Source organism: Phaenicophaeus curvirostris, chromosome 1 (genome assembly GCF_032191515.1).
Source record: "Phaenicophaeus curvirostris isolate KB17595 chromosome 1, BPBGC_Pcur_1.0, whole genome shotgun sequence".
In the NCBI taxonomy this organism is placed as follows: domain Eukaryota; kingdom Metazoa; phylum Chordata; class Aves; order Cuculiformes; family Cuculidae; genus Phaenicophaeus; species Phaenicophaeus curvirostris.
In genome coordinates, this window is record NC_091392.1 from 201,414,566 (window position 1) to 201,426,744 (window position 12,179).

Consider the following 12,179-nt stretch of genomic DNA (forward strand, 5'->3'; position numbering starts at 1 on the left):
CATTGTCCTTGTTTAATTCCGTTTCTCTTCAGTCAGTACAGAAACACAGAAATGTTAGAGGACGAGAGCTGGTCAAAAATCATCTGTCTTGTTCTAGATTGACGTGGTTGGCACTGGCTTTCTGACCCACCCAAGGCATCTGTCTGACTCACAACAGAAATAAAGGCCATGGCGTGGCTTTCCAGCCCCCTGAGGATGGTTTGGAAGGAGTCTTGGTGCCAGCAAAGCTGGAAGCCATGAGAGGAGGGTCAGGGCATGGTAACAGCCAGCCACACACAGAACAAGCTTGATAAAAGCTGTTTGTAGCTTTACTTCCCAGGTGCAGCTCCCTTCCCTTTAGATTGCGGGCTTGCGAGTAGAATGTTTAGTCACTGAATACACTAAGAAACTAACACAGCGATTAAATGACTAAAAGCAAACAACTGAAATGCTAATTATCATGCTTAAAACTTGCACTTCACACCCAGTGATGCTGCATTAGTCCTATCGCCCTTGTCTCTCCACTGCTCAGTGTCAGGGTGCAAACCTAGTCCTCTTTCCTCCACCTTCCCAAGACGTTTGGGCTGAAAGCTGATGGGGAGTCCAGCGAGGATCTCCAAGGGGGTTACACCCCATGTCCTGGTGCCTTCATGTCTGTAGATCAACGTTCCCATAGCACGGAGACACTCACACTCCTAATGTCAGAAGATCCCTCTCCATTTTTCTTACCTTCCTCCATTTTTTTCTACATCTGGAACCAGTTTCCGTTGCCAGCGGCTGTGCTTGGTGCAATTAATAGCCAGAGATACTGTAAAATTGAATGCCCCAGAGGAATTTTCTGTTAAATCAGCAGCCCCTTTTGCCACATGTCACTTCTGGCTATCCCAGGTTGTTACCTTTGTCACTGTGTCAGATAACCACCCCAAGTTTGTTGCTGAATTACTTTGTATGGGATTCAAAATTCCACCCCACCCCGCTTTGCCCCTATCTTCCCAACTTTAGCTGAAAGCATTTCAATAACGAATGAATTTAGGACTGTTAAATGTCAGACATGCCCGCTTCTTTTATATTGTTTCCATGATGTTTGCCAGATAGCCAATATGCCAGGAAAGTTTTCCCAGGCAGGCAGGAAGCACACTCTGAATATAGTCCAAAAGAATGAACTTCTGACATTCCATATTTCATTCCATATTTCTGACATTCTTAATATAATCTCTTTATTTAGAGGATTAACAGCAGATTTTATTTGGATATGCTCAGTGGGCCAAACTAACACGCAGCATTTACAGGCTGATAGAACTGCATCCCTCCAGGATCACTTTGGTTGCATAGGTACCATGCAGGCTCCATGCAGCTTCTGCACCTGCTCCATATTGTGCTCCAATCCAAAAAACTCATTCATTTGTTCTACTTTTTTTGTTCATTCCCCACCCCTCTCAGTTACTTCTGAGAGGACTATTAATAAATATTAATTACAAGGCCACAAAGCATTTAAAATCTGTTCCTATTGTCTTGAGGCCAATTATTAAAACTCCCTTGAGATCTTGAGAGAAACCACATGCCAGCAGCTGTTGCATGTTTTCACACCTTCAACAAGCAGAATGAAGATTAGACCTGGAACACTTTCACGATATCTCTGATGTGCTAACCAGCACAGCAGCCCAAGATTTTCCTAGCTCACATTCAATTCAAACTGCTCTATCCTTGTTAGTACCCCTCTAGAGTGCCTGTAACCAAGATGCCATCCATGCAACCAGCCACTCCTCCCACACCTTCCAGCTCTCTGTTAGGAATGGGCCAGACCAAACAGTTCCACCAGCTCTCTTCCTCTCCTGTAATCCCTTTCTTTAACAGCCCTTGCAGTACTATGTGCAACTTTGCAGCTCTTCCTTACCGTCCTGATCCTGCTCTGATGTTCTACCATGCCCATACAGTGAGAGTGGATCCCAAACTGATCTTCTATGTTCCCTGGGCACATCTCCCTGCTCCACAGTTATTCTGTATATGTCAGGATCAGAGCTCACTTCTTCTTTCCTCAGCTTTAACTCCCTGATGAATAAACATATATGTTCCCACACATACAGCCTGCTGCTGCTTGGGCATCTGTCCCAGGCATCCCCTCTCTCGTGGTGTTCTGAATTCCTAATCATTTGTTTTACTACTTTTTCCATCATCTTATCAGTAGGCAAGGCCATGATAGTCACCCCTGACTTCTGTCAGAGCAATCCTACCACTATATGGTTGGACTTGATGATCCAGTGGGTCCTTTCCAACCGGGTGATTCTATGATTCTATATCACACACAGCCTCATCATACTCAAAAGGACTACACAGTCCACCCAGTTCAGGTTCTGCCCACCCACATTAGCCATCCCCCCTTGCTGATTTTTCCAAGTCTTCTCCTTTCAGAGTGCTCCTGTCCCTGTGCTTCATAGAATCATTTAGGCTGGAGAGTTCTTTAAGGTCACTGCCAAGTCTACCACTAAACCACAGAATCATAGAATCATCGAATCACTAGGTTCGAGAGGACCCACTGGATAATCAAGTCCAACCATTCCTATCAAACACTAAACCACACCCCTCAGCACCTTGTCCACCTGTCCCTTAAACACCTCCAGGGAAGGTGAATCAACCACCTCCCTGGGCAGCCTGTTCCAGTGCACAATGACCCTTTCTGTGAAAGATTTTTTCCTGATGTCCAGCCTGAACCTCCCCTGGCGGAGCTTGAGGCCATTCCCTCTCGTCCTGTCCCCTGTCACTTGGGAGAAGAGGCCAGCACCCTCCTCTACACAACTTCTTTTCAGGTAGTTGTAGAGAGCAATGAGGTCTCCCCTCAGCCTCCTCTTCTCCAGGCTAAACAACCCCAGCTCTCTCAGCCGTTCCTCATAAGGCCTGTTCTCCAGCCCCCTCACCAGCTTTGTTCCTCTTCTCTGGACTCGTTCCAGAGCCTCAACATCCTTCTTAAGGTGAGGGGCCCAGAACTGAACACAGGATTCGAGGAGCGGTCTCACCAGTGCCGAGTACAGAGGGAGAATAACCTCCCTGGACCTGCTGGTCACGCCGTTTCTGATCCAAGCCAAGATGCCATTGGCCTTCTTGGCCACCTGGGCCACTGCTGGCTCATATTCAGTCGGTTGTCAACCAACACCCCCAGGTCCCTCTCCTCCAGGCAGCTTTCTAGCCAGACTTCTCCTAGTCTGTAGCCCTGCATAGGGTTGTTGTGCCCCAAGTGCAGGACCCAGCACTTGGCCTTGTTAAACCTCATGCCATTGGACTCTGCCCAGTGGTCCAGCCTGTTCAGATCCCTTTGGAGCCTCCCGACCCTCCAGCAGCTCCACACTTCCACCCAGCTTAGTGTAATCAACAAACTTGCTGAGGGTGCAAGTTCCTAAGCATCACATCTACACAAGTTTTAAATATCTGCAAGGATGGTGGCTCCATCACTTTCCTGGGCAGCCTGTTCCAATGCATGAAAACCCTTTTGGTAAAGTAATTTTTTCTAATATCCCATCTAAACCTCCCCTGGCATATCTTGAGCACCTCCAATACGAAGACAGGCTGAGAGAGTTGGGGTTGTTCACCCTGGAGAAGCGAAGGCTCCGAGGAGACCTTAGAGCAACCTTCCAGTACATGAAGGGGCTACAAGGAAGCTGGGGAGGGACTGTTCACAAAGGCTTGTGGTGACAGGATGAGGGGTAATGGGTATAAATTAGAGAGGGGCAGATTTAGACTAGACATAGGAGGAATTTCTTCACTATGAGGATGGTGAGGCACTGGCACAGGTTGCCCAGGGAAGCTGTGGCTGCCCCATCCCTGGAGGTGTTCAAGGCCAGGTTGTTTGGGGCCTTGGGCAGCCTGGGCTGGTGGGGGGTGTCCCTGCCCAGGGCAGGGGGGTTGGATCCGGAGGATCTTTGAGGTCCCCTCCAACCCAAACCATTCTATGTGTCTCCACCAGGTGGCGCCCGAGCCCGCGGAGCCTCCGCCGCAGGGCGGGGAGCGAGGGCAGGGGCTGCCCAGGGAGGCGGTTGAGTCACCTTCCCTGGAGGTGTTTAAGGCACGGGTGGATGAGGTGCTAAGGGGCATGGTTGTGTGTTTGATAGGAATGGTTGGACTCGATGATCCGGTGGGTCTCTTCCAACCTGGTTATTCTATGATTCTATGATTCTGTGATTCTATGATTCTGTGATTCTATGTTTCTATGATTCTATGAAAGGCGATGCCTTTCAGGAGGCTGCATCAGAAAGCAGGTTTCCTGGGTTGCTCCGTAAGAAACATGGCCAGCAGGTCGAGGGAGGCGATTCTACCCTTCTACTCTGCTCTGGTGAGACCCCACCTGGAGTCCTGTGTCCAGCTCTAGAGCCCTCAGCACAGGAAAGGACCAGAGAATCATTAGGTTGGAAAAGACCTTTGAGGTTGTCCATTAGAAAGACGTGGACCTGCGTCCAGTTCTGGAATCCCCAACATGAGAAGGATATGGAACTGTTGGAACAGGTCCAGAAGAGGCCACGGAGATGATGAGAGGGCTGGAGCACCTCCCATACAAGGACAGGCTGAGAGAGTTGTGGTTTCAGCCTGGAGAAGAGAAGGCTCCGAGGAAACCTTTAGAGCAGCCTCCTGGAGGGACTTTTTACAGGGGTACGTTGTGATGGGACAACGGGGAATAGCTTTAAATTGGAAGGGGGAAGATTTAGATTGGACATTAGGAAGAAATTATTCACTATGAGGGCGATGAGACACAGGTTGCCCAGGGAAATTGTGGATGCTCCATCCCTGGAGGTGTTCAAGGCCAGGTTGGATGGGCCTTGGGCAGCCTGGTCTGGTGGGAGGTGTCCCTGCCCACGGCAGGGGAGTTGGAACTGGATGATCTTTGAGGTCCTTTCCAACCCAAGCCATTCTATGATTCTATGACCTGTTGGAGCAGGTGCAGAGGAGAGCCACAGAACTGATCAAAAGCCTGGAACACCTCTCCTATGAAGAAAGGCTGAGAGAGTTGGTGGTGTTCAGGTTGGAGCAGAGAAGACTCTGAAGAGACCGTATTACAGACTTTCAATACTTAAAGGGGGCTTCTAAGAAAGACAGGGAAAAACATTTTAGCTGGCCCTGTAGCAACAGGACAAGGTGAAATGGTTTGAAACTAAAAGCGGAGAGCTTTAAACTAGACAAAAGGAAGAAATTTTTTACAATGAAGGTGATGAAACATTGGCACAGGTTGCCCAGAGAGGTGATGGATGCTTAATCCTTGGAAACCTTCAAGGCCAGGTTCATGAGGCTCTGAGCAGCTTGACCTAGCGAAAGGTAGCCCTGCAGGTGGGTTGGACTGGGTGACCTTCATGGTCCCTTCCAACCTAAGCCGTCCTATGATCCTGTGAAGGTCACAGCACTGTCACAGCCACTGGGCATTAACTTCAGAAAGCTGGACAGTAAGTTGTTTATAAACAAACCTTGCAGCATCCAGCAATCTTTCTGCTCGCACCTGTGAGCACACGGACACGGTGAGCAGGAGGCAGGGGCAGCCGAGCCTGGGGGCTGGGGAGCAGAGGCTGAGGCTGAGGCTGGTCCTGGGGCTGGGAGACGAGGCTGGGGGGATGGTTGTGAGGCTGGAACTGAGACTCGGGCTCTGGGCTGGGGGGTGACAGCTGAGGGCTGGGAGCTGGGGACTAAGGCTCAGAGTGGGGCTTTGGGGGTGAAGGCTGGGGCTAAGGGCTGAGGCTGGGGCTTGGGGGTGAAGGCTGAGGCTGGGGAGTGGAGGATGGGGGGTGAAAACTGGGGACTGGGAGCTGAGGCTGGGATTGGGGACTGAGGCTGAGGCTGGGACCGGAGACTGTGGCTGGGGACTGGGGATGAGACTGGGAGGTAAGACTCAGGACCTGAGACTGTAGCTGGGGTCTGGGACTGGACACTGGGGACGGGGACTGGGGACTGGGGACTGGGACTGGAGACTGAGGACTGGAGTCTGCGGCTGGGGACTAGGACTGGGGACTGGAACTGGAGAACTGGAGGTCAGACTCGGGACTGGGGACTGGGAGGTAAGACTCAGGACTGGAGACTGTGGCTGGGGGCTGGGAACTGGGAACTGGAGGCTGGAGACTGGGGACTGGGGACTGGAGACTGGGACTGGAGAATGGGACCGGGGACCAGAGGCTGCAGCTGGGGACTGGGAACTGGGGACTGGAGACTAGGACTGCAGACTGCAGCTGGGGACTAAGACTGGGGACTGGGACTGGAGACTGGGATTGGGGACTGGGGACTGCGGCTGGGGACTGGGACTGGGAGGTAAGACTCAGGACTGGAGGCTGCGGCTGGGGACTGGGAACTGTGGACTGGAGACTGGGACTGGAGACAGACTGGAGACTGGGACTGGGGTCTGGGACTGGGGACTAGAGACTGGAGACTGCGGCTTGGGACTGGGAAGTAAGACTGGGGTCTGGAGACTGGGGATTGGAGGTTGCGGCTGGGGCTTCGACTGGGGACTGGAGACTGAGCCTGGAGACTGCGGCTGGGGACTGGGACTAGGGACTGGAACTGGGAGGTAAGACTCGGGACTGGAGGCTGCGGCTGGGGACTGGGACTGGGTGGTCAGACTCGGGACCGGACACCGCGGCGGAGGCCTGACACGACGCCCGGAGCCGAGGCCGAGCCCGGGCTCGGGGGGCTGGCGGGGGGGGCCGGGGGCGAGGCCGAGCCCGGGCTCGGGGGGCCGGGGCGGGGCCGGGGCGGGGCCGGGGGCCGTCGCGAAGGCCGTGAGGGCGCCGCCCCCGCCGTGCCCGCCTGCCCGTGGCAGCGCCGGCGCCGATGCCTCCTGCGGCGCCCGGCGGGGAAGATGGCGCCGTCCCACGTCCTCAAGTGCTGCCAGAAGGTGCTGGCCTGGGTGCCCGTGGCCTTCATCGCTCTGGTCGTGGCCTGGTCCTACTACGCCTACGTGGTGGAGCTGTGTGTGTGTGAGTGAGAGGGCGGGGAGGGCGGAGGGCGCTGCCAGCCGGGCGGGCGAGAGGAATCCCCGCAACCCGCCTCCCTAGAGCCGCCTTCCCCGTTGCTCCCCGGCGGGGCTGCATCCCTCCTTGCCCGCCCCAGGCTTTCTTTCAAGCGGGTGAGAGGAAACCCCCTCCCCTACTGCCTCCGGGGCTGGGTTTACCTGTTGCCCCCCCCCCGCCCCCGGCACTGCCTCCAGGGCTGGGTTTACCTGTTGTCCCCCTTCAGTGCTTCCTCCGGGGTTGGGTTTACCTGTCGTCCCCCCCGCGCACCCTGTAGGGCTGGGTTTACCTGTCGTCCCCCCTCAGTGCTTCCTCCGGGGCTGGGTTTACCTGTTCTACCTCCCTCAGCGCTGGCTCCGGGGCTGGCTTTACCTGTTGTCCCCCCCACATCCTCCCAGAGCTGTAGGTGAGGACAGAGGGAAGCCCAGTCCGTGCTCAGCCATGGGCTCCCTCTGGAGAAAGGAGGAACAGGGACGGGAGAGGAGACCCAGGCGGAGTGCCTGAGGCACTTCATTTGGGAACAAGACCCTCGGGGAGGTGGTGAGGGGCAGGGACCCCGCCAGGGCTCCTCGGCAGCAGCCAGAGTCCCTCTGGAGTCCTTGCCCCTCATCTCTCTCTGCGTGAAGTTGCTCTTTCTCTATTTTTCTGTTATTAATCCATCTTACTGATGCATCAAATAACTCCTTGTCCACCTTATAGGTGGTAGGACGAGAGGAGATGGTCTCAAGCTGCAGATTAGATATTAGAAAAAAATTCTTTACCGAAAAGGTTATTGGGCACTGGAACAGCTGCCTAGGGAGGTGATTGAGTCACCATCCGTGGAGATATTTAAGAGACGGGTAGATGAAATGCTTAGGAATATGGTTTAGTAGTGGACAGGCACAGTTGGACTTGATAATCTTGAAGGTCTTTTCCAACCAAGTGATTCTATGATTATAGGTGTATTTATTCTCTTCTCCCCCCCCCCAGGTTAAGAACCCCCATGTCATTGAAGAGTAATGAGGCTGGAAACATCCCGCTTAAGCAGGGAGGGGAAAGGATTTAGGGCTTACGGGGGTTTTGTCAGGCCACGTCAAGGCTTTCTGGATGAGGGCTCAGCGTTATGTAAATCTGACTTGCAGATAGTTGTCAGTCAGAATGTTATTTACCCTTTTCTGTCTTCAGGAGGAAACTTCAGTTCAGGAGGATGTTGCCTTTCTCCAAGTAGGGTAATGGAGTGGCATAGCGATGTGCAGTACTTGTCAGACTTGGTAAAACTTGGAAGCAGCATAGGAAAACCAAGGAATGCATTATGGAGTGTTTGGCGTGTTTAAGTAAGGAAGCTGAAAAGAAAAAAAACACCCAGAAGTACAAAGAATTACTTCAAGCTACATATAGATCTGCTTACTGTATATAGGTCTTTGGGCTTTGTGTAACTCGTGTAAAATATGTGCTTTGATATCTCTTACTAGAAGTAAAAGGCTTGCATATACTTTATATCTGGGCAAAGTTTTAAAGACATCCTTCTATTAGAAATAATCAGTTACTATAGCTAGACCTCGGGTTTTTTGATAACCTTTCTGAATGTCTGTAGTATTTCACAGCTTTTCATGTTAGCTTTATGTATGTGGACTGGAACACAGGCAAAAAGTTATTTGGACTTAAAATAGTAGAAATACAGTTGTAAAATAATACTTGTTGAAATATTTTGTAAAATGTTGACATGAGAGAGTTAAAAATAATCGGTGTATCCAAACTTGCCAGATTACTATGGTTTAGTAGTCTGTGTGAGTAAATAGTACTGTTTTTCTGGGAAAATCGTGCTTAAAACTGTAAACAGTGGCAACAAACTTTCAGGCAGTCCTTAATACTGGAGGTCTGGGGCACAGGTAGTTGTTACAGCAGTCCTGAGAGGGGCTGTGTGAGGTTATAGACTCGCATTTTGCAGGTATGATGTGAAAGTTTTCTGTGCCAATATGACAAAAGGCAGATTAGGGCTTTCTTCTCTTAAGCAAAGAACGAAAGTTCGAGAGATTAAGAAATTTGCCCAGAGTTGCATAGGTGAGTTGGGAACAGAAGCTTGACCTCTGAAGTCCCAGCTCTGTGTCTTGATCACAGAATGGGTCAGGGCTGAGTGCTGGTTCTCTTCACAGGCAACAGTGAAGCTGCAGAGTTCTGTGTTCATTAGGATTTCATTTGTATCAGAATTACTGAAGGGGTTGGCTCCTATTTATGTGAGAACTTTTGCATCTATAAATCTGGTTTCTAGACATCTGGCACTTTCTGCTCACAAATCAGCTTTATTCTTAACGTCTGTACATAGAGGTTATTAAGAAACAGTGGGTCATTTAATAAGAAAATGACTTACTGATTTGTATTGCTGTCACTGATTTTTATTGTTGTTACCTGTCTAAATCAGACTTTGAGGGTTTTGTTTTTCTGAGCTTTTCTTGTTGTGGGTTTTTGTTTGGGTTTTTTTGTTTGTTTTTTATTTTGTTTACACTCTTGATAAAAGTTCGTCTTATTAGGGGAGAAGAAAATGGAGTCATTTGGGGGTTTTTTTGTGATAATTTTCTTTTTTGTGTCTGCTTCTTTTATACTGCAATTGAGTTCAAACTAGCATAGAGAGGATTTGTCGGGAAATATAGGATTTTCTATTTGTCTTGACAGGTATGTTTACTTTCTCCTGGTGTTCCTTATGATTTATTTTGGTTTGAGAACCACTGCGCTCTGTAATATGAAGAAGAGCAAGGATGTGCTTTTAGCACACAGCTAATGAATGAGGTGACGCTGGTCTCTGCAGATGGGGTGCAGAAGCAGGGCTCAGGACTATTCTGTGGCTTTGGCAAAGGGCACAATATGCAGCTGGTGTGTGCCTGGGTAAAGAAAAGACAGAGGGAGGAAGGGAAGCTTCAGAAAAGAGGAGATGCAATAGAAAATTCTGAGTAAATACTGAGAGTAAAAGAGAAATTGAAACCCCACAGACACTAGTGTTTCCTCAAAGGTTATTCTGAAAGATTAGGTAACTGCTAACGTGTGAAACTAACAAGGAGGAAGAGAGAAAGCCTTCATTGCTCCAACTATTTCTTCTTCCTGTTCAGTTTTTCCTTCTTTCTGTGTAGTCCCTGCTCATATATTAAAGGTTAAACATATATATTCAGTTAGTAGATAAAGTGGAAAGGCAAGCTTAACGTAGAATCAAAGTACTCCTAATAGTCAAAGTAGAAGATGGTAAAGTTAGGGCTGCTTTTTTCATCACAGAGCCCTTTTCCTTTCAGTTTTGCTTCTCTGTGCTGTTTGCCCCACCCTCCTCTGCTGGGGTGCTCACATATTGCTCAATGCCTTGCTTTTGGTGTCTTATTGACTCAGTCTCACTCTGTAATTCACTGCTAGTATGTATTTACTTGGTTATGCCGCTTCTATAACCCCGTATTATATTACTTACATCCTGGCTGTGAACACTGAGGAGGACTGGTGTGGATAAGATGAAAGGCGATTCATGAGCTTGTCTATTGTTTTCCTCCCATGGCAAACTGCCAGCATCGTTATGTCTCTCTGAAGCGTTGCTGTTGTATGCTGGTGAACACTGGCTTATTTAGACTCCTGTCGCTGCCTAGCTGTGATCCGTCAGGTAAATTAGCCTTTAAGCTAATTGGAAAGATGGAAACAGCCATTTTTCACAAAATGTGTAGAAGTTGAGGGAATGTCAGCAGAGTGGAAAAAAGATCTGTGAACACATGTAACTGAAAGAACTGCAAAAGGCTCAAGGCAGTGTCTCATGCAGATTTTTTTTTTTTAGTGTTCTGAAACTGAAAAACATGAATGAGCACTATTTCTCCTTTTCACACTAACTTGCCCAGAGCTCTGTTTGCAAGAAAGTGCACCTAGAAATACGTAAAGGATGTTGTAAAATAGCTTTTCACTAGTTTGAAACCATTTAATGTGTTCTTTCTTGCTATCAAGATGTATTTCTTTTAACGTTGCTTTTGTAAACAATGGCTGTATTATGCTGTAAGTGAATTGATCTGATTGTCACTCAGAGTGGAGCTCTTCTCTTGTGGTTCGTTTTCATCTGGTTTACATCTTATTACCAATCCCAAATGGTGATGGGATTGTAGGTGATGGGCTGCAATACAGACTGGCCAGAGGATGTTTTGACTCCGTAGCAGGAGCTAGTGGTGAAGCTAGCCTGTCTCCTGCAGGCAACCCTTTTGCTAAAACACTAGGAGGATTTGGCAGTGCAATCTGCACTGAGCAAAAAGAAGTAGCTAACTTCGGCTGAGCTATCTGCAGATTTTAGCTAAGGTGTATTGGCTGGTTTATTTAAAAAAAACCCTAAAAATATAATTTAGAATCTTTTTCAGATTAGAGTTTTACTTCTATAGCAAGAACTATATGTTCTGAAAAGCGGAGTCCTGGCTCTTCTTCTAGGCTCAGAGTTGTAAGGAAAATGACTTGTATTATGGATTTACTAATCGTGTAAACGTAGGGGTGTTTTCATGCCTCAAACTCTGCAAAGTATGGAAAAATGTAGTTTTGAAAGCTACGAGACTAATTAGTGTGTGTTCTTTTCATAGCTTCTACTTGCAGAAAGGTTTAGGGTTTTTTTTAACACAGTATAATGTCTGATGTGTTTCAAATCCTGACAAACAAAGCAGTCAGTAATTTAGAATATGTAACTTCATGTTAGTGGTACAAATTGAATTCTTCACTGTTGCAGGAGACTGCAATAGTTCTTGTCAGTAGGGAACTAACTCTGATTTCCCCAAAGCACAGTCCACATGAGCAGCACATGGTGATCTGTTGTAATGCTCCCATTTGAAGAGTCTGTTGCATAAACAGAAGGTAATTCCATCTGCCTTCTGCAGAAGAAATCTCTACTGAAAATGCTAATGCAGTAGGTGTTAAGCAAGGCAAGGTGATATTAACAGCAATGTGTCAGTAACTTCTGATTTCAGCTACAGAAAAAGTTGAAGTATCAGCAGTGAAGTACAACATTTGCATGTTAAGCATGCAAAAAGCATTCCCATAGGAAAAGAGGGTTACCTTTCAAGAAGAGGAACAGCAACTTAATCAGGTTACATCATTATTAACAGTTAACTATGTTTACGTGCCTCTCATGAATTTCAGAATAAAGAAATAGAGCCACTTTGAATGCACTTGGTTAGGTTGTAGTGTCTCGGCTCTGTTATGCACTCTATAGTGCATATTGTCATCTTAAATCAGAACCTTTTCTCTTATTAATGATAA

At 48.5% G+C, this 12,179-nt stretch overlaps 1 protein-coding gene across 6 annotated transcripts in view; it reads left to right on the forward strand.

The window, feature by feature from the left end:
- Window positions 1-6,752: 6,752 nt before the first annotated feature.
- Window positions 6,753-12,179, forward strand: part of ZDHHC20 (zinc finger DHHC-type palmitoyltransferase 20) — a 48,008-nt gene continuing 42,581 nt past the window's right edge. For all 6 annotated transcript variants that reach the window (XM_069883534.1, XM_069883538.1, XM_069883540.1 and 3 more), the window contains exon 1: window positions 6,753-6,917. In XM_069883534.1, the coding sequence (XP_069739635.1) occupies window positions 6,800-6,917 (118 nt within the window). In that variant the 5' untranslated portion in view covers window positions 6,753-6,799. The remainder of the gene's footprint in view (window positions 6,918-12,179) is intronic.